Source organism: Equus quagga, chromosome 12 (genome assembly GCF_021613505.1).
Source record: "Equus quagga isolate Etosha38 chromosome 12, UCLA_HA_Equagga_1.0, whole genome shotgun sequence".
NCBI lineage: Eukaryota > Metazoa > Chordata > Mammalia > Perissodactyla > Equidae > Equus > Equus quagga.
Genome location: NC_060278.1, coordinates 38,729,206 through 38,756,200, shown reverse-complemented (window position 1 = coordinate 38,756,200; position 26,995 = coordinate 38,729,206). Strand labels below are relative to the sequence as shown.

Sequence of the window (26,995 nt, the reverse complement as noted above, 5' to 3'; positions counted from 1 at the left end):
AGTGACAAAAATCAAATGATATGCATTCTTTCTTGTGTTGCCTCCTTCACTCAACATACTGTCAGGTTTTAAAAACAAAGTTATTCTAGCCTCATAAAATGAGTTACACAGTGGTCCCTCTTTTTCTATTACCTGGGGAAATTTAAATTTAGAATTACTTCTTCCTTAAATGATTCACAGAACTTGCAGATTAATTCATCTCAACCTGGAAGAATTTTTTTAATGATTTTTAAAATACATAATACATTTACAAGCTTAAAAAATAAAAACAAAAATACAAAGGTTCCCACTTAGAAGTGTCACCCCGACTCCTGTCCACATGTACCCCACCCCTCCCATCCCTGTAAAACATTACTTTATGAAAATACAACTATGAATCATAATATTTCTACCTCTTTTTAACAAAAGATAGCATACTATACGTATTATCCTGCATCTTATTTTATTCACTCTACAATATATCCTGGAGATCTCTTCACAGTGGTTCAGTCAACTTTTCTTTATTGCAGGTGCACAGCATTGCGTTGTGTGGATATACCATAATTTGTTCAATCTGTTGTTGGATATTTGTGTTGCATTTGTCTTATTTTTTACACTTGAATATTTTATCCATTTGTAGTTTGTCCTGATATATGGTCTGAATTTTAAGTGGATCCACAAATGGGCTTTTCCAATTGGCTATCCAGTCATCTCAAGACCATTTATTTATTTATTTATTTTTTAAAGATTTCATTTTTTCCCCTTTCTCCCCAAAGCCCCCCGGTACATAGTTGTACATTCTTCGATGTGGGTCCTTCTAGCTGTGGCATGTGGGACGCTGCCTCAGCGTGGCTTGATGAGCAGTGTCATGTCCGCGCCCAGGATTCGAACCAACGAAACACTGGGCCGCCTGCAGCGGAGCACGCGAACTTAACCGCTCGGCCACGGGGCCAGCCCCTCAAGACCATTTATTAAAAATTCTATCTCTTCTACATGAATTGAAGATGCTGCCTTTAGCAAATATTAAATTCCTATGTGTATTCAAGCCTATTTCTGGATTTCTTATTCATGTGCTATTTCTTGAGGCTTTATAACATGTTTTAATATATAGTGGGTCTGTTATTGCTTCACTTTTTAAAAGTTTTTCTGATGATTCTTAATTATTTTTCCATATAAACTTTAGAATCAGTCTGTCTAACAATTAGCATATGTACTGGAATTCTTTAATCTATTAATTAATTTAGAAAGAATTAACACTTTCATGATGTGGCAATTGTAAATGTGTTTTTATCTTCCATTATCCTCCAATTGTGGCTGTTTATACATACAAAAGTTTACTATTGAATGTGTAGTATTCAACACTACAATAACCCAGTTATTATCTTGGGTTTTTGGTATATATGTAATAATATCATACTTCCAAACTGAAGCTCTAACTCTTCCTTTCCAATTCTTATATCCAACTAACACAGACGTTAATTTAGACAAAATTACGTATGTCTCTGAGTCATTCCAATTCACTTTTGTTTGACTATAATTCTCAGCAATTTATTTGCTATCACCCTCTAGTTTACGCACTGGCGGAAAGAATGAAGACAACAAAGTTGTCAGCACAAAGAAAACTGACACTGATGTTTCTGTGATGAATAAGAATGTTGAGACACTTCTCAAAAGATGCTAAATTCTTGGGATGGGAAAATAAGATCCCCATTAAAGAGCAACCACTAAGAAAATAATGCAAAGATCTCTGACAAAAGAGTCAATAGAGAAATCAAAAGATAACATTAAAATAATATTCAAATAACTCAAAACAAGGCAGGAAGAAAGGAAGAGAAGAACAATGAGGCAAACACAAAACAAACAATAAATGACATACCTAAATCTACTATATTTATATTACTTATAAATGGTCTAAAACAGGCTTCAGCAAACTACGAGCTAAGGTCAAATACGGCCCAACACTTGTTTTATAAATAAAGTTTTATTTGAACACAGCCAAATCCATTCATTTACAAATTGTCTAGGGCTACTTTCACACTACAATAACAGAATAGAGTAGTTGCACACAAATCATATGGACTGCTAAATCTAAAATATTTACTCTCTGGCACTTTACACAAAAAGTTTCTTGACCCATGGTCTAAACAGTCCAATTAAAGTGCAGAGATTATCAGAATGTATAAAAAATGCAAAACCTAACTGTATGCCATCCACAAGAGATTCACTTTAAATACAAATGCAAAAGGAAAAAGGTTCAACCCATAAGAAAGCTGCCTATATTAACATGAGACAAATTAGACTACAAGACAAGGAATATTACCTTACACAAAAGGAAGCATTCCATAATGATACAGGCGTTGATGAATCAGGAAACAAAAAAATTGAAAAAGCATATGCCCCTACTAAGAGCTTCAAAATGCATGAAATAAACAGTGACAGAATTACAGGAGGAGGAATAGGTATACTCACAATTATATTTGAAAACTTTAATACTGCTCTCTCAAAAGAACTAAACAACACTCAGCAAACAAGAGAAAATCATGACAGCACCAACCATCTTGACCTGACATTTACAAAAGACTACAAGCAATAAATGTAGAATAAAAATGATTTTCAAGTGCACATGGAGTATTCATAAAGACAGATCATATTCTGACCATAAAACAAATTCCAATAAACCTTAAGAGTAACGAAAAAGCAGAGTATGATGTCTGATCATGACAAAGATAAATTAGAAGTCAGTAACACTAAACTGACTCACACAGCCCAGAAATTATTAAAAGTAAATGATACACTTAATAACTCATCAATCAAAGAAGATATCAAAGAGGAAGTTAAATAGTATTTTGACATGAATGATAATGAATATATAACATCGAAATCTGTGGGATGCAACTAATCCTATGCAGAGGGAAATTTATAGCTTTAGTGCTTAAGTTGGAATGAATCAAAGATTTAAGTTTCCACTTTGAGAAGGTAGAAAAAGATGAGCAAATTAAATCAAAAGAAAGTAGAAGGAAGGAAATACAGATTAAAAAACCTTTTAACTTTAAAAAAATGTTAAAGCTAAAAATAGGCAAAAATAGACAATTCACAAACCCAAAGTAGCTTTCTTTAATAACTAATAACAGTAGAAAACCTCTAACATGATTGATCAAGAATAAGAGGAATAAAATATAAATCATAAATATCAGCAATGGAAGAGGGAATATCACCTCATATTCCACAGACATCAAAAAAATAATTAAAAAGATATAGTAAACTTTATATACTACATTTGAAAACAAATGAAATAGACAAATTCTATGAAAAACATACTGAACTGAACTTACTGAAACTGACACAGATGAAATAGAAAATCTAAATAACTATCAAGAAATTAAATTATTAGGATTAAATTCCCCACAAAGAAAAATCTAAATCCAGATGGTTTCACTGATAAGTCTATCAAACATTAAGGAAAAAAATACCAAACATACACAAAATTTTTCAAAAAAAACGAAAAGTCACAAGCACGTCCCAATTTATTTTCTAATGGCAGCATAATCCTAAAGTCAAAATTTGACAGAGGCATTATTAAAAAACCTTATAGGTCAACATTCCCCATGAATATAGATATCAAAATAGTTAAGAAAATATTAAGAAACTGAATCAAAAGGATAGTAAGCCATGACAAAATGGAGTTTACCCCAGACATAAGTTTAATATTTGAAAAATCAATCATACAATGCCAAAAGCATAATTCATGAAAAAAATAACTGATAAGCTGGGCTCCACTGAAATTAAAAACTTCTGCTCTGTGAAAGACACTGTCAAGAGAATGAGAAGACAAGCCTGGGAGAAAATACTTGCAAAAGACATCTGATAAAGGACTGTTATCAAAAATATAGAAAGAACTCTTAAAACACAAGTAAGAGATGGAGAGGAGGTGGAGCAAAATGGCTGGGTGAGCTGACCTGGGACTCTCTCCCCTCCAAAGTACAACAAAGGACTGAAAAAAAGACCCTGAATTTCAGCTAATGAACCTAATGCCAGGACTAAGAGACCTACAGTATCAAAAGACAGAGGACAGAGCCCCTGTTGCCCACCTTGGAGGAGCTGGAATGGGGTAGGAGAGAACATCACTCCCTGCCCTAGAAACCAGGATTGCCACGTGGGTCCGGAAAGGAGCGGCAGAGGGGCCACGCAACCAGAGGATCGTCTAGGACTCCCGCCGCCCGTACAGTGGAAACCCGCTGAGGGGGGAAAGCTTCCGTGTGTGGGGACCCCATAAACCCAGGGCCCCGGGAGACCAGAGAACAGAACTGATCGAATCCAGATCCGTGCGCCAGAGAAACCGCCCCCTGCCCCCACCCTGGCAAAGCACACTGGGTGCCGCCATCTTGCCCGAAGGCGGAGAGCTCACAACGCGCAGCACTCGACCCCCATCTAGTGGCGACAGGCTGTAAGAGCAACCGAATTCTACCACCATGCGAAAAAAACCACTCCTCTACAATCCAGCAATTTATAAAAGCCCCAGACCAGAAGGAAAACAATAAAAACACAGAATTAAGTCCTGAGGACTTGGAATTAGGTAAACTAAATGAAAATGAGTTCAGAGCAGCTATAATCAAAAAACTCAATGAGGTAGAGAGAAAGATAGAGAAACAAGCCGAGTTCTGGAGTTACTTCACAAAAGAGATTGAAATCATAAAGAAGAATCAAACAGAATTACTAGAGATGAAAAACACAATGGACCAGATAAAACAGAATACGGATTCCCTGAATGCCCGGGTAGACTCCACAGAGGAGCAAATTAGCATAATCGAAGATAGACAGGCTGAATGGCTCCAGACAGAGGAAGAAAGAGAACTAAGGATTAAAAGGAATGAGGAAAGTATTAGAGAGAGAGCAGATTCAATGAGGAGAAAGAATTTAAGGCTCATAGGAATTCCCAAGAACGTAGAAAAGGAAAATGGAGCAGAAAGTGTGCTTAATGAAATTATAGAAGAGAACTTCCCAAATCTAGGGACTGGGGGAGAAATGTGTGTAGAGGAAGATTTCAGATCTCCTAGATTTGTCAATGTAAAAAGACCTACTGCAAGGCATATAGTAGTACAAATGGCAAAAATGAATGACAAAGAAAGAATACTCAGGGCTGCAAGACAAAAGAGAATTACCTACAAGGGAGCTCCTGTCAGACTTTCAGCAGATTTCTCTGCAGAAACTTTACAAGCTAGGAGAGAATGGAGTGACATATTCAAAGCTTTAAAAGATAAAAATCTTCAGCCAAGAATACTCTATCCAGCAAGAATATCCTTCAGATATGAGGGAGAAATTAAATCTTTTCCAGACAAACAAAAGTTAAAGGAATTTGTAACCAAAAGTCCTCCACTACAAGAAATCCTCAAGAAGGCTTTCATACCTGAAAAAAGAAAAAAAGGGAGAAACGGGTCACAAACCACAGATAGGGAGACAGATAAATAGAAGCAGAATAGGATAGCAAATATTCAACTATAGCATTAGGATAAAGGGAAGGAAACAACCAAAGCAAAGATGATCTTATCACTCTAACTACAAACTCATAACTCAAGTTGGAACAAGAAGTGAAAATAATAATTTAGGAGGGGAAGAGCAAAGGGACTAAATTAGTCTAGGCCAAGTAAGTAAGAGACCACCAGAGAATAGACTATATTATACACGAGATTCTAAATACAAACTTCAGGGTAGACACTAAACTAAACAACAGAACAGAGCCACAAAACATAAATAAGCAAAAATCTAAGAAACCCAGCATAAGAAATTGCAGTATCAAATGGGGAGGATAAAGCACACAGGAAGAGAAAAGCAGGAAAGCCAGATAATGAGCAACAGATTGACAGCTTTAAGTCCACATGCATCAATAATCACTCTCAAAGTAAACGGACTGAACTCTCCAATAAAAAGACACAGAGTGGCTAAATGGATTAAAGAACAAGATCCAACAATTTGTTGCCTCCAGGAAACACACCTCAGCCCCAAGGACAAACACAGGCTCAGAGTGAACGGGTGGAGGACAATACTCCCAGCTAATAGCAAGGAAAAAAAGGCAGGTGTTGCAATTCTTATATCACACAAAGTGGATTTCAAAATAAGACAGGTAAAGAGAGACACACAGGGACAATATATAATGATCAAAGGGACACTTCATCAAGAAGAAATAACGCTTATAAATATCTATGCACTCAACATAGGAGCACCAAGGTTCATAAAGCAACTATTAACAGACCTAAAGGAAGATGTTAAAAACAACACAATAATAGTAGGGGACCTCAACACCCCACTCACATCAATGGACAGATCATCCAGACAGAAAAGCAACAAAGAAATAGTGGAGCTAACCAAAAAACTAAAACAATTGGACTTAATAGACATACATAGATCACTTCATCCTAAAAAAGCAGAGTACACATTCTTCTCAAGTGCACATGGAACATTCTCAAGGATAGACCATATGTTGGGAAACAAGGCAAGCCTCTACAAATTTAAAAAAATTGAAATAATAACAAGCATCTTCTCAGATCATAGTGCTATAAGGCTAGAAATGAATTACAAGAAAAAAGCTGAGAAAGGCACAAAGATGTGGAGACTAAACAATATGCTACTGAACAAGCAATGGATCATTGAAGAAATTAAAGAAGAAAGTAAAAAGTACCTGGAAACTAATGAAAATGATAACACGCCATACCAACTCATATGGGATACAGCAAAAGCTGTATTAAGAGGAAAACTCATCTCAATACAGGCACATCTTAACAAACAAGAAAAATCCCAAATAAGCAATCTTAAAGTACACCTAACTGAAGTCTAGAGAAAGAAGAACAAATGAAGCCCAAAGTCAGCAGAAGGAGAGAAATAATAAAAACCAGAGCAGAAATAAATACTATTCAAATGAAAAAGGTGGTAGAAAGGATCAATGAAGCAAAGAGCTGGTTCTTTGAGAAGATAAATAAAATTGACAAACCCCTAGCCAGACTTACAAAGAAAAAAAGGGAGAAAGCTCAAATAAACAAAATCAGAAATGAAAGAGGAGAAATAACAACAGACTCTGCAGAAATACAAGGGATTATAAGAGAAAACTACGAAAAACTCTATGCTAACAGAATGGATAACCTAGAGGAAATGGATAAATTCTTGGACTCCTACAATCTCCCAAAGCTCACTCAAGAAGAAGCAGACAATCTGAACAGACCAATCACAAGGAAATAGATTGAAACAGCAATCAAAAACATCCCAAAGAATAAAACCCCAGGACCAGATGGCTTCCCTGGGGAATTCTACCAAACTTTCAGAGAGGATTTAATACCTATCCTTTACAAGCTACTTCAAAAAATTAGGGAGGATGGAACACTTCCTAACACATTCAATGAGGCCAACATCACGCTGATACCAAAGCCTGACAAGGACACTATGAAAAAAGAGAACTACAGGGCAATATCACTGATGAACATAGATGCAAAAATTCTAAACAAAATTTTGGCCACCAGAATTCAGCAATTCATGAAAAGAATCATACATCAGGATCAGGTGGGATTCATACCAGGGACACAGGGAACATCCGCAAATCAATCAACGTGATACACCACATCAACAACTGAGGAGTAAAAACCACATGATCATCTCAATAGATGCAGGGAAAGCATTTAACAAGCTCCAACAGCCATTTATGATAAAAACTCTGACAAAATGGGCATAGAAGGGAACTACCTCAACATAATAAAGGCCATAATAGGACAAACCCATAGCCAACATCATACTCAATGGGCAAAAACTGAAAGCCATCCCCCTGAAAACAGGAACGAGACAAGGATGCCCTCTATCACCACTCCTATTTAACATAGTACTGGAGGTCCTGGCCAGAGCAATCAGGTAAGAAAAAGGAATAAAAGGAATCCAAATAGGGAGGGAATAAGTGAAACTCTTGCTGTTTGCAGACGACATGATCTTATATAGAGAAAATCCCAAAGAATCCATTGGAAAACTCTTAGAAGTAATCAACAACTACAGCAAAGTTGCAGGGTATAAAATCAATTTGCATAAATCAGTAGCATTTCTATATTCCAGTAACAAACTAACAGAAAAAGAACTCAAGAACACAATACCATTCACAATCGCAACAAAAAGAATAAAATACCTCAGGGTAAATTTAACTAAGGAAGTGAAGGACCTATATAATGAAAATTACAAGGCCTTTCTGAGAGAATTGGATGACGACATAAGGAGATGGAAAGACATTCCATGTACATGGATTGGAAGAATAAACATAGTTAAAATGTCCGTTCTACCTAAAGCAATCTACAGATTCAATGCTATCCCAATCAGAATCCCAATGACATTCTTTACAGAATTAGAACAAAGAATCCTAAAATTTATATGGGGCAACAAAAGACCCCGAATTGCTAAAGCAATCCTGAGAAAAAAGAACAAAACGGGAGGCATCACAATCCCTGACTTCAAAACATACTACAAAGCTACAGTAATCAAAACAGCACGGTACTGGTACAAAAACAGGTGCACAGATCAATGGAACAGAATTGAAAGCCCAGAAATAAGACCACACATCTATGGACAGCTTATCTTTGACAAAGGAGCTGAGTGCATACAATGGAGAAAAGAAAGTCTTTTCAACAAATGGTGCTGGGAAAACTGAAAAGCCATATGTAAAAGAATGAAAATTGACCATTCTTTTTCACCATTCACCAAAATAAACTCAAAATGGATCAAAGGCCTAAAGGTGAGACCTGAAACTATAAGGCTTCTGGAAGAAAACGTAGGCAGTATGCTTTTTGACATCAGTATTAAAAGGACCTTTTCAAACACCATGTCTTCTCAGAGAAGGGAAACAACAGAAAGAATAAGCAAATGGGACTTCATCAGACTAAAGAGCTTCTTCAAGGCAAATGAAAACAGGATTGAAACAAAAAAACAACCCACTAACTGGGAAAAAATATTTGCAAGTCATATATCTGACAAAGGCTTAATATCCATAATATATAAAGAACTCTTACAACTCAACAACAAAAAATCAAACAACCTGATCAAAAAATGGGCTGGAGACATGAACAGACATTTCTCCAAAGCAGATATACGGATAGCTGATAGGCACATGAAAAGATGCTCATCATCGCTGATCATCAGGGAAATGCAAATCAAAACTACACTAAGATATCACCTTACACCCATTAGAATGACAAAAATATCTAAATCTAATAGTAACAAATGTTGGAGAGGTTGTGGAGAGAATGGAACCCTCATACACTGCTGGTGGGAATACAAACTGGTGCAGCCACTATGGAAAACAGTATGGAGATTCCTCAAAAAATTAAAAATAGAACTACGATACGATCCAGCCATGCCACTACTCGGTATTTATCCAAAGAGCTTGAAGTCAACAATTCCAAAAGTCCTATGCACCCCAATGTTCATTGCAGCATTATTTACAATAGCCAAGACATGGAAGCAACCTAAGTGCCCATCAACCGATGATTGGATAAAGAAGTTGTGGTACATATATACAATGGAATACTACTCAGCTGCAAAACAGAACAAAATCATCCCATTTGCAACATGGATGGACCTTGAGGGAATTATGTTAAGTGAAATAAGCCAGTTAGAGAAGGATAATCTGTGTATGACTCCACTCATATGAGGAATTTAAAAATGTGGACAAAGAGAACAGATTAGTGGCTACCAGGGGAAAGGTGGGGTGGGGGGTGGGCACAAAGGGTGAAATGGTGCACCTACAACATGAATGACAAACATTAATGTACAACTGAAATCACACAAGATTGTAACCTATCATTAACTCAATAAAAAAAAACAACAAGTAAGAAAACAAACACTCATTAAAAAATGGGCCAAAGATCTTAACAGATACCTCACCAAAGAAGATATACAGGTGGTAAATGAGCACATGAAAAGATGCTCAACATCATCTATCATTCGGGAATTGCAAGTTAAAAGAACCATGAGATACCACTACTTATTAGAATGGCCAAAATTCAAAATACCTACAACTCCAAATGCTGATAAGGACATGGAGCAATAAGAACTCTCATTCATTGCTGGTGGGAGTACAAAATGGTACAGTCACTTTGGAAGACACTTTGGCAGTTTCTCACAAAACTTAAACAGTACTCTTAGTGTAGGATCCAGCAATCATGCTCCTTGGTATGTATTCAAATGAATTGAAAATTTATGTCCACACAACAATCTGCATACAGATGTTTATAGTAGCCTTATTCATAATTGCCAAAACTTGGAAGCAATCAAGATGTCCTTCAGTACGTAAAAGGATAAATAAACAGTGGCACATTCAGACAATGGAATACTATTCAGCACTCGAAAGAAACACCTATCAAGACATGAAAAGACGTGAAGGAAACGTAAAGGCATATTACTACATGGAAGACACCAATCTGAAAAGACAATACATCCTGTATGATTCCAACTATATGATATTCTGAAAAGGCAAAACTACGGAGACTGAAAAGATCAGTGGTAGTGAGAGGTTGGGAAAAGAGAGGGATGAAGAGGCAGAACACAGGATTTTTAAGGCAGTGAAACTATTATGTATGATACTATAATGGTGGATATGTGTCATTATATATTTGTCCAAATCCACACAATGTACAACACCAAAAGTGAACCCTAATGTAACCACAGACTTTGGGTGATAATGAGACATCTGGATTCATGGATTGAACAAATGCATCACTGTGGTGGGGTATGTCCATAGCAGGAGAAGCTGCCCACGTGCACAGGTGGGGAGTATATGGGAACTCTCTGTATTTTCCACTTAATTTTGCTATGAACCTAAAACTGCTCTAAAAAATAAATCTATTTAAAAAAAGTCGACCAAAGTAACCTACCATATTAACAAAATAAAAGAGCAAATCTACACAATTACTTCAACAGATGCAGAAAAAGCCTATGACAAAATTTCATACCCATTAATAATTCAATTTTAAAAATTCTCAGCAAACTAGTAATAGTAAAATCAAGGCACCTACTAAAACACCTACGATTAACATCATACTTAATAGTGAAACAATGAATCCTTTCACCGTAAGTTTAGGAATAACATAAGGATGTCTACCTCATGACACCTATTCAACACTGTACTAGAGGTCCAAACTACTGCAATATAAGTCAAGATAAAGAAATGGAAGGTATAGGGGCCGGCCCAGTGGTGTAGTGGTTAAGTTTGCATGCTCCACTTTGGTGGCCTGGGGTTCACAGGTTTGGATCCGGGGGATGGACCTACACAATGCTCATAAAGCCATGCTGTGGCAGTGTCCCACATACAAAATAGAGGAAGACTGGCATAGATGTTAGCTCAGCAACAATCTTCCTCAAGCAAAAAGAGGAAGATTGGCAACAGATATTAGCTCAGGGCCAATCTTCCTCACCCCCCCCAAAAAAAGAAAAGAAATAGAAGGTATAAAGTCTGGAAAATGAAAAGGAAACTGTTCCTATTCTCAGACAATATGACTGCTTACATAGAAAAACTAAGAAAGTAACCAAAACAACTATGAACTATTTTTAAAATAATAAATGAATTTAGGAAATAAAAAATACAAAAATCAATGGTGTATCTACATATTAGCAGCATACTACTTGCCTATAAAAAAACTTTAATATCATTTACCATAGCATCAAAAGACAAAAAATACTCAGGAACAAATTTAACAAATAAATATTTAACAAAATATGAACAAGACTTGTACACTACAATTACAAAACACTCAAGAAAAATTAAAATAGATCTTAAAAAACAAAGAGAAATACCTTGTTCACGGACTAACGAGTAGATTCAACATTGTTAAGATGTCAAGCCTCCCAAAATTGATCTATAAATTGAATGTAAACTCAATTTCAATAGCAGTAGGCTTTTAAGGAAACTGACATGCTGATTCTGAAATTTATCCAATAATGCAAAAGTCCTAGAAGACTAAAATAATTTTGAAAAAGAACAATGTAAGAGGACTTACACTCAGACTTCACTACATACTCTCAACTTTATCAGATAAAGGTACAGAAGTCTAGTATGACATTGGCATACAGATAGACAAAGACATCAATGAAAGACAAGAGAAAGAGCAGCAATAAATCCAAACTTATGTGGTCAACTGATTTCTTTTTACAAAGATGCTGAAATAATTCAACAGGAAAACAGCCTTTTCAGCAAATGGTGCTGAAACAACTGGATATCCACACACAAAAAAGTGGACCTCAATCCCTAGCTCACATTCTGCATGTATTAATTAGGAACGGATCACCAACCTAAACATAAGAGCTAAAACTATAAAGTTTTTAGAAAAAAACATAGGTGAATATCTTTGAGACTTGGATATAAACAAGGATTTCTTAGAAAGAACACAGAAAATAATAACCATAAGAGAAAAAAATTGATAAAATTATACCATCAAAACTTAAAACTTCTGCTTCTCAAAAGACATTTTTGAGAAAATTAACAAGCATGCAGACTGTGAGAAAATATTGACAAAACATATATCTGACAAAGGAAATTTAAAAATATAAAATATAAAGAACTCCCACCACTCAATGATAAAAACACAAATATCCCAATTTTTTTAAATAAGCAAAATATCTGAACACATACTTCACAAAGGAAGATATAAGAATGGTGAATAAGCACACAAAAACTTATCATTATGTTGATATGTAACCCAAATCCAATTAATGCAATTTAACACCATGAGATACTATTATACACCCAGTAGAATGGCTAAAATTGAAAAGACTAACAAAAAGTTTTGGTGAGAACACGGAACTAGTAGGAATTCCAACCCCACTGGAAAAAGTGTGTCAGTTTCTTTTAAATTTAAACATGTACCTACCATTTAAAGTAGCAGTTCTACTCCTAGATATGTATCCAAGGAAAACAAAAACAGATTTCCATAAAAACTTGTATAAAAATATTTGTATCAGCTTCACTCCTAATAGCCAAAAGACTACAAACAACCCTAATGTTCATCAACAGAAGAAGGATAAATTGTGGTATATTAGTAAAATAGTATACTACTCAGCAATAAAAAAGTATTAATACATTTGATCACAAGGATGGATTTCACAAACATTATTCTGCGCAAAAGAAGATGGACATAAAAGAATACATATAGTATGATTCTACTTATATGAAATTTTCAGGGGCTGGCCCCGTGGCCGAGTGGTTAAGTTCGCGCGCTCCGCTGCAGGCGGCCCAGTGTTTCGTTAGTTCGAATCCTGGGCGCGGACATGGCACTGCTCGTCAGACCATGCTGAGGCAGCGTCCCACATGCCACAACTAGAAGAACCCACAATGAAGAATACACAGCTATGTACCGGGGGGCTTTGGGGAGAAAAAGGAAAAAAAATAAAATCTTTAAAAAAAAAAAAAAAAAAATTTTCAGACAGCCAAAACTACTCCACAGTTAAAATTGAGAACAGTGGTTGCCATTGATGAAAGTTATGAAGAACCAACAGGGAGGGGAAATTCCCAGGGTGATGAAAACGTCCTTTATTTCGAGAAGGGTGAATCCATTTGTCAAAACTCATGGAACTGTACATATACAATTAGCATATTTCTACATATATAAAATTTACCTCAAAAGATGTAAACAAACAACAACAACAAAAATTGCAGTTCTAGTCTAGATGGCTTCACTACTGAATTCTTCCAGACATTTAAAGAAATAATACCAATCCTACATAAACTCTTTCAGAAAATTGAGACAGCAGGAACTTCTCAAATTGTCTTCTGAGCTAAGCATATCATTCCAAAATATAAGACAATTATAAGGTAGATAAATTAAAGGCCAATCTTTCTCAAGCAGATAAACAAAAAAATGCTAAACAAAATATCAGCAAATCAAACAACTATATATTAAAAAGATATATCAAGAATAATTAGATTTACGTAGTAATGCAATATTGGTATATTTAAAAATTAATCAATTCCCACATTAACCAAATATAGAAGTTAAATCATATCATCAAAATAGATAAAGAAAAAGCTTTTGATAAAGTTAACTCCTATGTATGATAAAAACTCTCAAAAGACTAGAAGAAAAACTTCCTTAACTTAAAAAAGAATAACAATTTAAAAAAACAAAAAAGCTGTGGCAAACTTCATACTCAGCAGTAAAATACTGAACACATCCTCCTGAAATCACAAACCAGACAAAAATTCCACTTCAGTACTTAAATGCAAGACTTTATGGAAGATTCTCTTTATTGCAACAATACAGGAAAAAGAAATAAAAGGCATAAAGACTGGAAAGAAAGAAAAAAGCTGTCATTATTTGATTGGGTACATGAAAAACTCAAAAAAATTAATATAATGTTATAAATCAATATTACCTCAATAAAAAAATTATATATATACTATAAGTAATGTTAATATATCAAGGTCCTTAAATACAAGATCAACATACAAAAATCAACTATTTCTATTCTAGCAACAAAATTAGAAAATAGAATTCTAAAAATATCATTTATAAGCTCAACAACAAACGTCAAAGACCCATAACTAATGAAAGATGAACAAGACTTCTACCTTGAAAACTATTAAAAAATTAATAAAAGTAGGGCCCACCCAGTGGCATAGTGGTTAAGTTCGTGCACTCCACTTCAGTGGCCTGGGTTTCGCTGGTTCAAATCTCAGGCGTGGACCTAGCACTGCTCATCAAGCCACACTGTGGTGGCATCCCACATAAAACAGGAAGATTGGCACAGATGTTAGCTCAGTGACAATCTTCCTCAAGCAAAGAGAGGAAGATCGGCAACATATGTTAGCTCAGGGCCAATCTTCCTCTCACACACACAAAATCTAATAATAAAAATAAGAGTAAGACATATAGGGTCACCTGATTTACAACAAAAGTTCCTTTGCAATCAGGTGTTGTAAAGGCAGTCTTTATAATAAATGATGCTAAGAAATCCACAAAGAATAAAATGAACCTTGGCCTGTACCTCATAAAACACAAAATAATCAATACCAGATAGATCACAGACCTAAATGTAAAAGATTTTTTTTAAAGATTATAGAAGTTAACATAGGAAATAGCTTCATGACCTTGGGGTTAGAAAAAATTTCTTTAAAGGAACACAAAAAGTACTAGTGATAAAGAAAAGTTTAATTAATTAGACTTCACTAAAACTAAGAACTTCTCTTCAATAAAAGAACTACACAGAGTGCAAAAAACCAAGCTACAGAAAGGAAGAGATATTTAATACACACAGACACACGTTTCTTCAACAAACAAATTGTATTGAGAATATACCAATAAGTTAGACAAACTACCCACCCACTCTCATTCCCCCAACCCCAAAATGTTTACTTCATGAAAAAGGATATTCAAGTTACGAGAAGTGATATAAAAAGGAGCTCAACTTTAAGAGTTACCAGGAAACGTAAAATGAAATCACAATTCAATACCACTATTCATCCTCCAAAAAAATGGTGAAAGTTTTAAAAAAATGAGCCAAGTGTTGGTGGGGTTGTGAAGCAACTGGGACCTTCATACACTGTTGGTGGGAGTATAAATTGGTAACCACCTGGGAAATTATTTGGCACTATCTACTAAAGCTAAATATGCCTACCCCATGACCCAGCAATTCCACACCTAAATTTATATCAAACACAAATGAGTGCTTCTATCTCTCAAAAGACATGTACAAGAATGTTCATAACAACTTTAGCAGCAATGACCCAAAACCATAAACAACTTGAATACACACCAACATTAGTATGGAAAAATAACATGTGGGATATTCATACAAAGGAATACTATGAACCAATAAAAAACAAAGACGAATCACACAAGCACAATGTTGAGCAAAAGAAAACAGAAACAAAAGAGTATATATTATATGATCCCATTAATATAGAATTCAAAAACAGGCAAAATAAATCTATGGTGCTAGAAGTCAGAACACATGTTTAATGAGGAGGTGGCTATTCACACAGAGGGGGCAATGGGAGCCTATCTGGATCTGCATAATGGTTCTACAAGTCCACGCAAATGTAAAAGTCCACTGAGCTATGCATGTATATTACTCAATTTTTTAAAGTGTTAAAACCTTAAAATACATATTTTTTCAGACAAATAAAAGAAGATAATTTATAATCAGCAGACCCGATGTTAGCAGATACTAAAGGGAATTTTTTAGTCAAAAGGAAAATGATATCAAAGGGAAGTATGTGACTATAAAGAAGTATGTGAGCATGAAGAGAAGAGAAAGTCTAAATACATGGGTAAATCTAAGTGACTAGAGGCAGCATAATCCTATCTTTTGGGGTTTCAAACATATGTAGAACTAAAAGACATGACAGCAATGACAAAAAAAGGTAGAAATCGGGTGACTGGGAACTGGCAAAACACAAATTTACCAAGGATACATGTGGTAATGTCTAGGGGCACCAATAAAACCAATCTCTAGGTAAAACTAAGAAATTAACAGAAGGGAGAAAGAATGATTTAAAATACTCCATTAACCCAAGAATTGAGAGAAATATAATACAGAATGGGCAAGACAAATAGAAAACAAACAGTAATAAGTAGTGTAATTACATTAAATGTCAACTGACTACACTCCAATTAAAAGATAAGAGATTATCAAACTGTATTAAAAAACAAAAACTAACTATATTCTACTTAATAGTAAACATACCATAAGGTTATAGAAAGTTGAAACTAAAAGGATGGAATAAGAAATTTAACACAAATACTAATAAAAAGAGTTGGAATCATTCTATTAATATCAGATTTTTTTAAATTTAACTTAAAAAGTATTACTTAGAGATTATTTCATTACGATAAAAGTCAGTCACCAGTTAGATATAATAACTCAATATTTGTTAACAGTGAAAACTGAAAGAAATAAAATAAAAAAGATATAAATCCTCTCTCAGGAAATGATACATCAAGCAGAGAAAACAAGAAAGTAAGGATGTGAAAGACTTAAACAAGATTAATAAATTTGACCTAATTGATATTATAGAACACTGCATAGCACATTTCAAAGTAGTGAAATCACACAGTGTATGTTCTCTGATTGCTCTGAAATTACATTATATACAGAAATATAACTTAAATATATACAGAAATATAACTTAAAAACTCCCCAAATATTTAGAAATTGACCAAAAAACGTCTAAACTCGTAGATAAAAAAAATTATGGAAATTTAAAATCACATTGTATTTTGAGCAAAACAACAATGAAAATCTGACATTATGGGTATTCTTTATGTTCAATTCTTTATGTTATTCTAATTAAAATTACATAAAGTTAAAATACATACATAAAGATATAAAGTTACATAAAATTTAAATTACATGAAGAATATCACATACCTAGGAATAAATCCACTGAAAGATGTAGAAGTCCTCTCTACTGAATGAAAACTACCAAAATATTAGCGGGATAAATTTATAAAGACCTAAATGAATGGAAGAATATACCACGTTTACGGATTGGCTAACTCAATATTGTTAAGATGTCAATTATTTACAAATTGATCTCTAGTTTCAGTGTACTCCTAATCAGAATTCCAGCAGATGTGTGGGGTTTTAAGATAAGTAGAAATTGAAACAGTGATTCCAAAATTATATGAAAATATAAAGGGCCAAGAACAGAGGAGGAGAGGGAGGAAGTTGGAGTGCATACACACAAGACGTCTCAGTGTAGAGTAATTTAAGACTGTGTGGTATTGACACAAAGAGAGACAAACAGACCAACGGAACAGAAAGAGAGTCCAGAAACATACTCAAACTCACCTTGACATATGAAAAACAGAAATACCTTGGAAAAAAATTCCATGTAGAAATATTTCATTCAAAACTTTAATATATTTTCTGATCAATCATATCAATTACAAGAGCAAGTAAATATTTCAGTTAAATTCTCTCATTGACTGTATAAAGTAACTTCCAAAACAATTAGGAGACCTCATATAAAATCTTTCTCTCTTACCTCTCCAAAAGCTCCTCGACCAATCACCTTTAATATTTCAAAGTCTTCTCTGTGTAATCGCATCTGTTTCACTTTAGAAGTAAATGGTTTAGCTGAAACAAAAGAACAACATCACTTACTTTCTTAAGGAAATGTCATGTAAATTAAGATATAAATAAAGGTATTTCTTACTTAATAAAAATGCAAATTATGACTAACAATTAGGCCCAAAATACTTAATATCTAATCAAACTATATTGAGAAGAAATAGATTTAATTTCCAAAGGAAAACAATATATTTCCTTTCCTTCTTATATATGAATTACATTTTTGGTGAAGAAACATTTTTAAACACCAAATAACATATGAAATGCAAAATAACAAATGAGACCAGTTTATTCTCATATTAAACATTCTGTGTATTTTAACTCTCAATGTGAAATATCTACTTTAACACAAAGGTCCAAGAAGTAAAAGCTAATTTTATGGCACCAAAGAGACCTTCAGCAATTCCCACCAAGTAAATTAACATTTCTTTCACATTCATTCATTCATTTATCGTTTCAACATGCCTTCAGCAAGAGTCTACACTATACAAAGCATGGTGGCAATCACCGGAGTTTAAAACAAATGTGAGTACAATATGGTACCTTCCTTCAAGAAGTTCTCAGTCTTCAGGAATGACAAACAGTATGCACACATGAAATAACAATGTAATAAAGCTTCTAACAGAGGTAAATATAAAGTGCTTCAGGATCGGTGAGAATGGAACACTAATTATTTTACATGAACACCAATGCTTCACAGAGGAAGTAACACAGGAACTGAACTGTGAAGACTAAGTAGAATTCTGTTATTTTGTCTGGGTTTGCAGTGTAGACATTGAATGCCATGCAAGGATTCAGACATTATCCTATTAATTATATGAGATAAACTGATATCTTTTAAAAGATTAGAAAGTCAATTATATGTTCTGCTGCCTCTAAGAGAAATTTAGACATGTCTCCTTTCCTCCCCTCATGTCCCTCTTTATCTTCACACAAAAAAGAGTTAATATTATTAAAAGGTCATTATATATGAATATGGCTCTCTTCTCCTTCCTTCCATGGAGCCAAAGTGTGACAAGATCAAAGATACGTATTTGAGCATTAGGAGAGTGAATCAGACACAGCAGGCCTTACAACTTACCCTGGTCTGAAGGTACTTAGCCCGAACTGGTTTAGAAAAGAGGGGTATTCCACATTGCATAGCCCAGTCTACTAGAGATTTCTGCATTGGTGTTTTAGATTGTAAGGAAAGGAAATAGATATCAAACCTCTGTTTGGAATTCACACAACAGAGAAGACGACCAAAGAAAGAGATCAGATTCGAATGAAAGTATGAAGGATCTCATACTGTGAGAGAGAAAGTACAACCATGTACAACCATGGCTGCCATGGAGGTGAATACTTTGATAAAATGACCAAGGTATCGTGGTTTTGAACAAACTGGACAGGACAAACAGTGAGACCAAGGACACTGTGTATCAGTCAGGGTCCCAAAAGAAAACAAATTTTCCTAATTTGAAGAAAGTTTACTTACAAATAGACTATTTACAAAGGGGTAGGGAGAATGTAAGGGAACCACAAGGAATAGGGCACTCATCTGAGACTAGCATCCCTGCCTTCTCCAGCTTCTATGCCAGAATGTCAGGAATACTTGGTTGAGAAGAGTAGGTACAGAATACATGAATTAAAAATAAGATGCAGAGTCAGCCAACATGAGACTAGTGCTGATCTAGTTGCCAGCTACAGCTGGAAAACATCGCAAAAATAGCCTACAACATAACACTCGGCAGTTCTTTAGGTATATCTTCTACTCCACTTTACATTCCCCCTCTCTCAAGGCTTCCAAATACATAACCTGACACCCAAATAAAGTATGTGCACTGTATTTTTGTCTCATTACTGACCCTAAACGCAAAAACAGCATTTCATCACAGACAATTCAGTGATTTGTAATTCACTTCAATTCATAAAGAATAACTCTATGTATACCTTCCTCTAGGTAACATCCTACATTTCTAAAAAAGGTCAGAAATCTAGATATTTCAATCCTCTGAAACACTATTGCAAAACAGGAAAAGAAACTTTTTTTAAAACTAAAGTAACTGAAATACAATTCAGGTAAGCAAATGGTTGTTTAAACTACCTTTTAGCAAAGATACAAAGGATGATGGTATGTCAAAAATAAATAATATATTTCTATGCAGTAGCATAGACCCTGAAAGCACCAAAAAAATGAGTACTGTAAAATCATACATAATTAGGATTAAAGATTTTGTCGGTTATTCAAGTCTTAGGAGCCTGTGTCATCAACATAAATTAAAAGAATAACCCTGTCCATTCTTTACTCCCTGGAACCTGCTAGTAAAAGTTCCATTTCTTGGTCATTGCAAAATTATTCTATTTTCAGGCATTCAAAAATAAGTTAAGTCACAAATTTCTTCAGATGGCTTATACTTTACTAATCATTTATTCAATTCACTCAAGAAGTATCTTTGAATACCCACTATGCCAAGCAGTTTTACAAGATGCTAGAGGTACAAAGATGAATCAAATAGTCCCTGTCCTCAAGTAAACAAATTATACAATGTGTTACTCTCCTGTTTAAAACTTTCAGTGTGGTTGAATACAAATGGCTAATAAACAGGAAATTATTCTCACATTACAAGAAATCAAAGAATTGCAAATAAACTTATAGAAATATTCCATTATTTACCAACCAAATGGGCCATAAATATAAAAGTTGAAACCACTAAATGTTTACAGGAGTGTGAATAATAGGTATTCTCATACATAGATGGTAGGACTCACACATGACTACAATCTCTATGGAGCAGATTTAGTTTTTTCTTTTTCATTCTCATAACATGGCATATTAACAAGATTTTAAACGTTCAATCATCTTTGTATACTTTGAAATAAGCCTTATTTGGTTGTGATATATTTTTTAATACACACGTGAAATTTCTTTGCTTTATTTTAAGAATTTTACAACTGTGTTCATAAACAATGTTGGTCTATACTTATCTTTTTTCTGTACTATCTTCATCTGGTTTGGTACCAATGATAAACCAAACTCATTAAATGTGTTGAAGAGCTTTCTCTCCTTTTCTATTCTCTAAAACAAAATTATTCCAGATTGTTTAAAGATCTCGATGTGAAAAACAAAACTACAAACCTTTTAGAAGACAATAGAGAAGACTACAAGTATAAGGTAGGGTAAAACTTGCTAGTGAAAACATCTAACAAGTGTCTTTTCAGTGGACTTTTGATAATTAATTTCTTTCATATTGTTGTCATGTTCATGTTTTCTATTTCTACCTATGACAACTGTTAATTATATTTTTTATGAATTTATACACTGCATTAAAATTTTCAAACTCACTGAAATAAGGTGACCTATAATATACTTTTGTTTTTAAAACTCTACTATATGGATAGGTTTGATCCCTTTTTGGTTGCTAATATTGTATATTTGGGTCTATTTTCATTCTTTTTCCTTGTCAGCATTGTTAAAAGTTTGCATATTTTACAACTATTTTTACAAAAACACAATATTTAGATTTATTGATCGTTTCTAAAGTTCTATGGAGTTTTTTCTTTCTGTTTAAGTAGATTCTTACCTGATTTTACATAAAATTTCAGAAAAAGAAGACAGAGGCTAATATTAACCTTCCCCCAAACAAAAAAAAAAATCTAAAATAGCCATATCGCTATAAGACAAAAGAGATATTAGGGAGAAAGGCATTCATAGAATAGAGATAAAAAGTAGCCATACATAATAATTTTTTAAAAAAAAAGTTGAACTAACCACGGAAAATGATTCCAGACATATACACTCCCAATAACATACCCTCAAAATATGTAACGCCAAATTGACAGATACAAAAGAAGAAACAAACTCACCTTCATAGAGGGAGACTTTATCTCTCTCAGTAATTGATAGCTCAAGCAGATGAAAAAAAAAACAATATATTTCAGCAGCATACATACAACACTCCACTTAAGAGGTGGAGAATAGGGGCCAGCCCAATGGCGTAATTGTTAAGTTTGCATGCTCTGCTCCAACGGCCCAGGGTTCGAGGGTTCAGATCTTGGGCACAGACCTAAGCACTGCTCATCGAGCCATGCTGTGGCAGCATCCCATATACAAAATAGAGAAAGACTGGCACAGATGTCAGCTCAGGGACAATCTTCCTCAAACAAAAAGAGGAAGATTGGCAACAGACATTAGTTCAGGGCCAAACTTCCTCACCAAAAGAAAAAACAAAAGAGTTGGAGAATATAATTTTCAAATGCAAACCGAACCTCCAAATTTTTATAACATGCCAAGACATAAAACCACCTCCAACAAAATTCAAAGTACTGGAAACATAAAAACCAAATTATCTGAGCATAACACAATTACAGGCATATCTCGTTTTACTGTGCTTCATTTTATTGTGCTTCGCAGATAGCGTATTTTTTACAAATTGAAGGTTTGTAGCAACCCTGCATCAGCCAAGTCTATTGGCGCCATTTTTCCAACAGAATTTGCTCAATTCATGTCTCTACGCCACATTTTGATAATTCTTGCAATATTTCTAACTTTTTAATTATTCTATTTGTTATGGTGATCTGTGATCAGTGATCTTTGACATTACTATGTCAACTGTTTTGGGGCACCACAAACCATGCCCACATAAGATGGCAAACTTAATAAATACTCTGTGTGTTCTGACTGCACTACCAATTGTTCGTCCCTCTGTCTCCCTCCCTCTCAGAGGACTTCCCTACTCCCTGAGACAGAACAATATTGAAATTAGGCCAACTAATAACCCTGCAATGGCCTCTAAGTGTTCAAGTGAAAAGAGGAGTCACATGTCTCTCACTTTACGTCAATAACTAGAAATGATTAAGCTTAGTGAGGAAAGCACGTTGAAGGCTCAGACAGGCCAAAAGCTAGGCCTCTTGCACCAAACATTAGCCAAGTGATGAACGTAAAGGAAAAGTTCTTAAAGGAAATTAAAAGCACTACTCCAGTGAACACACGAATGATAAGAAAGTAAAACAGCCTTACTGCTGATATGCAGAAAGTTTTAGCGGTCTGGATAGATCAAACCAGCCACCACATTCTCTTAAACCAAAGCCTAATCCAGAGCAAGGCCCTAACTCTCCTCAATTCTATGAAGGCTGAGAGAGGTGAGGAAGCTGCAGAAGAAAAGTTTGAAGCTGGCAGAGGCTGGTTCATGAGGTTTCAGGAAAGAAGCGTCTCCATAATATAAAAGTGCAGGTGAAGCAGCAAGTGCCGATGGAGGAGCTACCGCAAGTTCTCCAGAAGATCCAGCTGAGATAATCAATGAAGGCGGCTGCACCAAACAAGAGATTTTCAATGTAGATGAAACAGCCCTATATTGGAAGAAGATGTGATCCAGAACTTTTATAGCTGGAGAGAAGTCAATGCCTGGCTTCAAAGCTCCTGAGAACAGGCTAACTCTTGTCAAGGGCTAATGTAGCTGGTGACTTTAAGTTGAAGCCAATGCTCATTTACCATTCTGAAAATCCTAGGGCCCTTAAGAATTATGCTAAATCTACTCTGCTTGTCTTCTATAAATGGAACAACAAAGACTGGATGATAGCACATGTGTTTACAACATAGTTTACTGAATATTTTAAGCCCACTGTTGAGACCTACTGCTCAGAACGAAACATTCCTTTCAAAATATTACTGCTCATTGACAATGCACCTGGTTACCCAAGAGCTCTGAAGGAGATATACAATGAGATTAATGTTGTTTTCATGCCTGCTAACACAACATCCATGCTGCAGCCCATGGATCAAGGATTAATTTCAACTTTCAAGTCTTTTTATTTAAGATACACACTTCGTACGGCTATAGCTGCCATAGATAGTGACTCCTCTAATGGATCTGGGCAAAGTCAGTTGAAAACCTTCTGGAAAGGATTCACCATTCTAGATGTTATTAAGAACATTCATGACTTATGGGAAGAGGTCAAAATCAACATTAACGAGAGGTCAGAAGAAGTTGATTACAACCCTCATAGATGACTTTGAGGGGTTCAAGACTTCAGTGGAGGAAGTAACTGCAGATGTGGTGGAAACAGCAAGAGAACTAGAATTAGAAGTAGAGCCCGAAGATGTGACTGAATTGCTGCAATCTCATGATAAAACCTAACAGAAGAGGAGCTGCTTCTTATGGATGAGCAAAGAAAGTGGTTTCTTGAGATGGAATCTACTCCTGGTGAAGACGCTGTGAAGACTGTTGAAATGACAACAAAGGATTTAGGATATTACATAAACTTAGTTGATAAAACGGCGGCAGGATTTGAAAAGACTGGCTCCAATTTTGAAAGAAGTTCTACTGTGGGTAAAATGCTATTAAACGGCATCGCATGGTACAGAGAAATCGTTCATGAAGGGAAGGGTTCAATGATATGGCAATATTTTAAGAAATTACCACAGCAACCCCAACCTTCTGCAAGCACCACCCTGATCAGTCAGCAGCCATCAACACTGAGGCAAGACCCTCTACCAGCAAAAGGATTATGACTCGCTGAAGGCTCAGATGATGATTAGCATTTTTTAGCAATAAAGTATTTTTTAGTTAAGGTAGGTACATTGTTTTTTTAGACATAATGCTATTGCATGATTAATAGACCACAATATAGTGTAAATATAAGTTTTATATGCACTGGAAAACCAAAAAGCTCATGTGACTCACTTTATTGAGCTATTTGCTTTACTGCAGTAGTCTGGAACCAAACCTGCAATATCTCCAACGTATGCCTCTAGTGAAATTAGAAATCAGTAACAGAAAGATTAGCAGGATAGCCCATAAGCTTTGAAATCCAAAATCAATTTCAAAGAAGAAATTAATAAGATTAACTATAAAATACTCATAACTACATAATAATAAAAATACTACATATCAAAACTCCTACGATACAGCCTAAACCAGTATTTACCAAAAAAAGAAAAAGAGCCCTCAATATTTAAATTGGGAAAGATGGAAGGCTGAAAAGTAAGGTGTTAGTCACGACATAGAATGTTAGACCAAGAGAACAAACTCAAAGTAGAAGGAAGAAAACAAAATATAAGAAAGAAAAAAATAATAAAATTAATTTGAAAATAAGTATATAATAGAAAGGCTCAATAAAGCCGAAGGAAGGTTCACTGAAAAGACTAATAAAGTAAAACAAGAGAAAGAAAGATATAAAGAAATCAATATTGGCAATGAGAAATCGGACAAAACTACAGATGCTGCTGAGATTAAAAAACAGATGGTAAAAGAATATCATAAACAACTTATGCCAATAAATTTGAAAATGTAGAAGTGAACAAATTCCTAGAAAGGGTTACTGAATTTTTAAAAACGAAAATAAGAATTGTCAATAAACAAGTTGAATCAGTTTAAAATCTTCCACAAAGAAAACACAATACTGAACAGCTTTATAAGCAAGTTTAACCAAACACATAAGAAAAAGGCAATTCCCACATTAAACCAAATTTTCCAAAGATGAAACAAAGAAGGAAAGCTATCCAACTCATTTCATGCTGACCTCATACCAAAAATACAGACAGTACTGCTCATGAATACAGATGCAAACAGTTTCATCAAAACACTATCCAACTAATCAAGCAATATATATATAAAATAATATACTATGACCAAGTTGGATTTATCCCAAGACTGCAAGATTGTTTTAACATTAGAAAATTGATTCACATAAGTCACTGCATAAACAGATTGAAGAAAAAATTAATATCTCAATATATTTATAATTATTGTTCAATAAAATTAAACAACCATCACGCTATTTTTAAAAACCACAATTTGAAAAGTGAGGAATAAAAGGAAACTTCCATGGCCTGATGAATGAGTGACAGCTATAACAGCAGCAGCAGTAGCAAAACAGCAAACATAACACTTAAAGGGAAAATGTTAAAAAAACATTCTCTTTAAAATGAGAAAACAAACACAAGGATGACTCCTATTAAAATAATTATCATTTCTATTTAATATTGTATAATGAGCCAAGCCAATGCAATAAAAAATAAAAGACATAAGGATTGAAGTGGAAGAAAGAAAATTGCTGCTGTTTACAGATGATGTGATCATCTACATAGAAAACCCCACAAAAAGTCATTATGTGTCATAGTATTAACGATTGAGTCAAGTAAGTTGCTAGACAGAAATAATATTCAAAAGTCAATTTCACTCCCAAGATTAAAAACATTTTGGAAAATCATCTAGAAGAATATTTATAATGGCACTTTTAAAAGGACCTATCAAATCTACCAGAAGATGTGTCTGCCCTAATGTACTACAAATGTTTACGGAAAGCTGTTAAAGACCCCCCAAAAAAGAAAAGTATTGGGATAGGAAGATTCAATATTCTAAAAAGGTCAATTCTCCCCCAAATATAACTGCAATTTAATACAATTACAATCACAATTCCAACCAAGGTTTTCATGAACTTCACAGGCTAATTATAAAATTTACAAGGATAAACAAAGGACCAAGAATAATCAAGATTCTTTGACAAAAAAAAAAAAGAAAAAGTAGAAAGATTTGCACTATTAAGTAACCAAGACTTATAATTAAACTATGATAATTAAAATAGCGTGTGTTGGCAAGAAGGTAAACAAACTGACCAAAGAAACAGAAGAGAGAGCCCAAAAGCAAACTAATACATGTATAGATACGACTTATATTATACTGGCACTGTACAATAGCAGGGAAAGAATGGACTATTTAATAGATGATACTGCACAATGGTCATATTCAGGAAAAGAATATAATTGGAATAGTATTTCATACCATACACAAAATCATTCCAGGTTGTTTAAAAGACAATATATAGGACACTATGACTTAGGGTTAGAGAAGAATTTTTAACTAAGATAAACTATAGATTACAAAAAATAATAATAATAAATCTCACTATGTAAAATTAAGAATTTTTTTCATCAAAAGGCACGACAGGGGCTGGC

At 34.5% G+C, this 26,995-nt stretch overlaps 1 protein-coding gene across 12 annotated transcripts in view; it reads right to left on the bottom strand.

Annotated features, from left to right (window-relative positions):
• Positions 1-26,995, bottom strand: part of CDC42BPA (CDC42 binding protein kinase alpha) — a 312,972-nt gene that overhangs the window by 234,047 nt on the left and 51,930 nt on the right. For all 12 annotated transcript variants that reach the window (XM_046678634.1, XM_046678632.1, XM_046678638.1 and 9 more), the window contains exon 2: positions 17,978-18,069. In XM_046678634.1, coding sequence (XP_046534590.1) covers positions 17,978-18,069 — 92 coding nt within the window. The remainder of the gene's footprint in view (positions 1-17,977; positions 18,070-26,995) is intronic.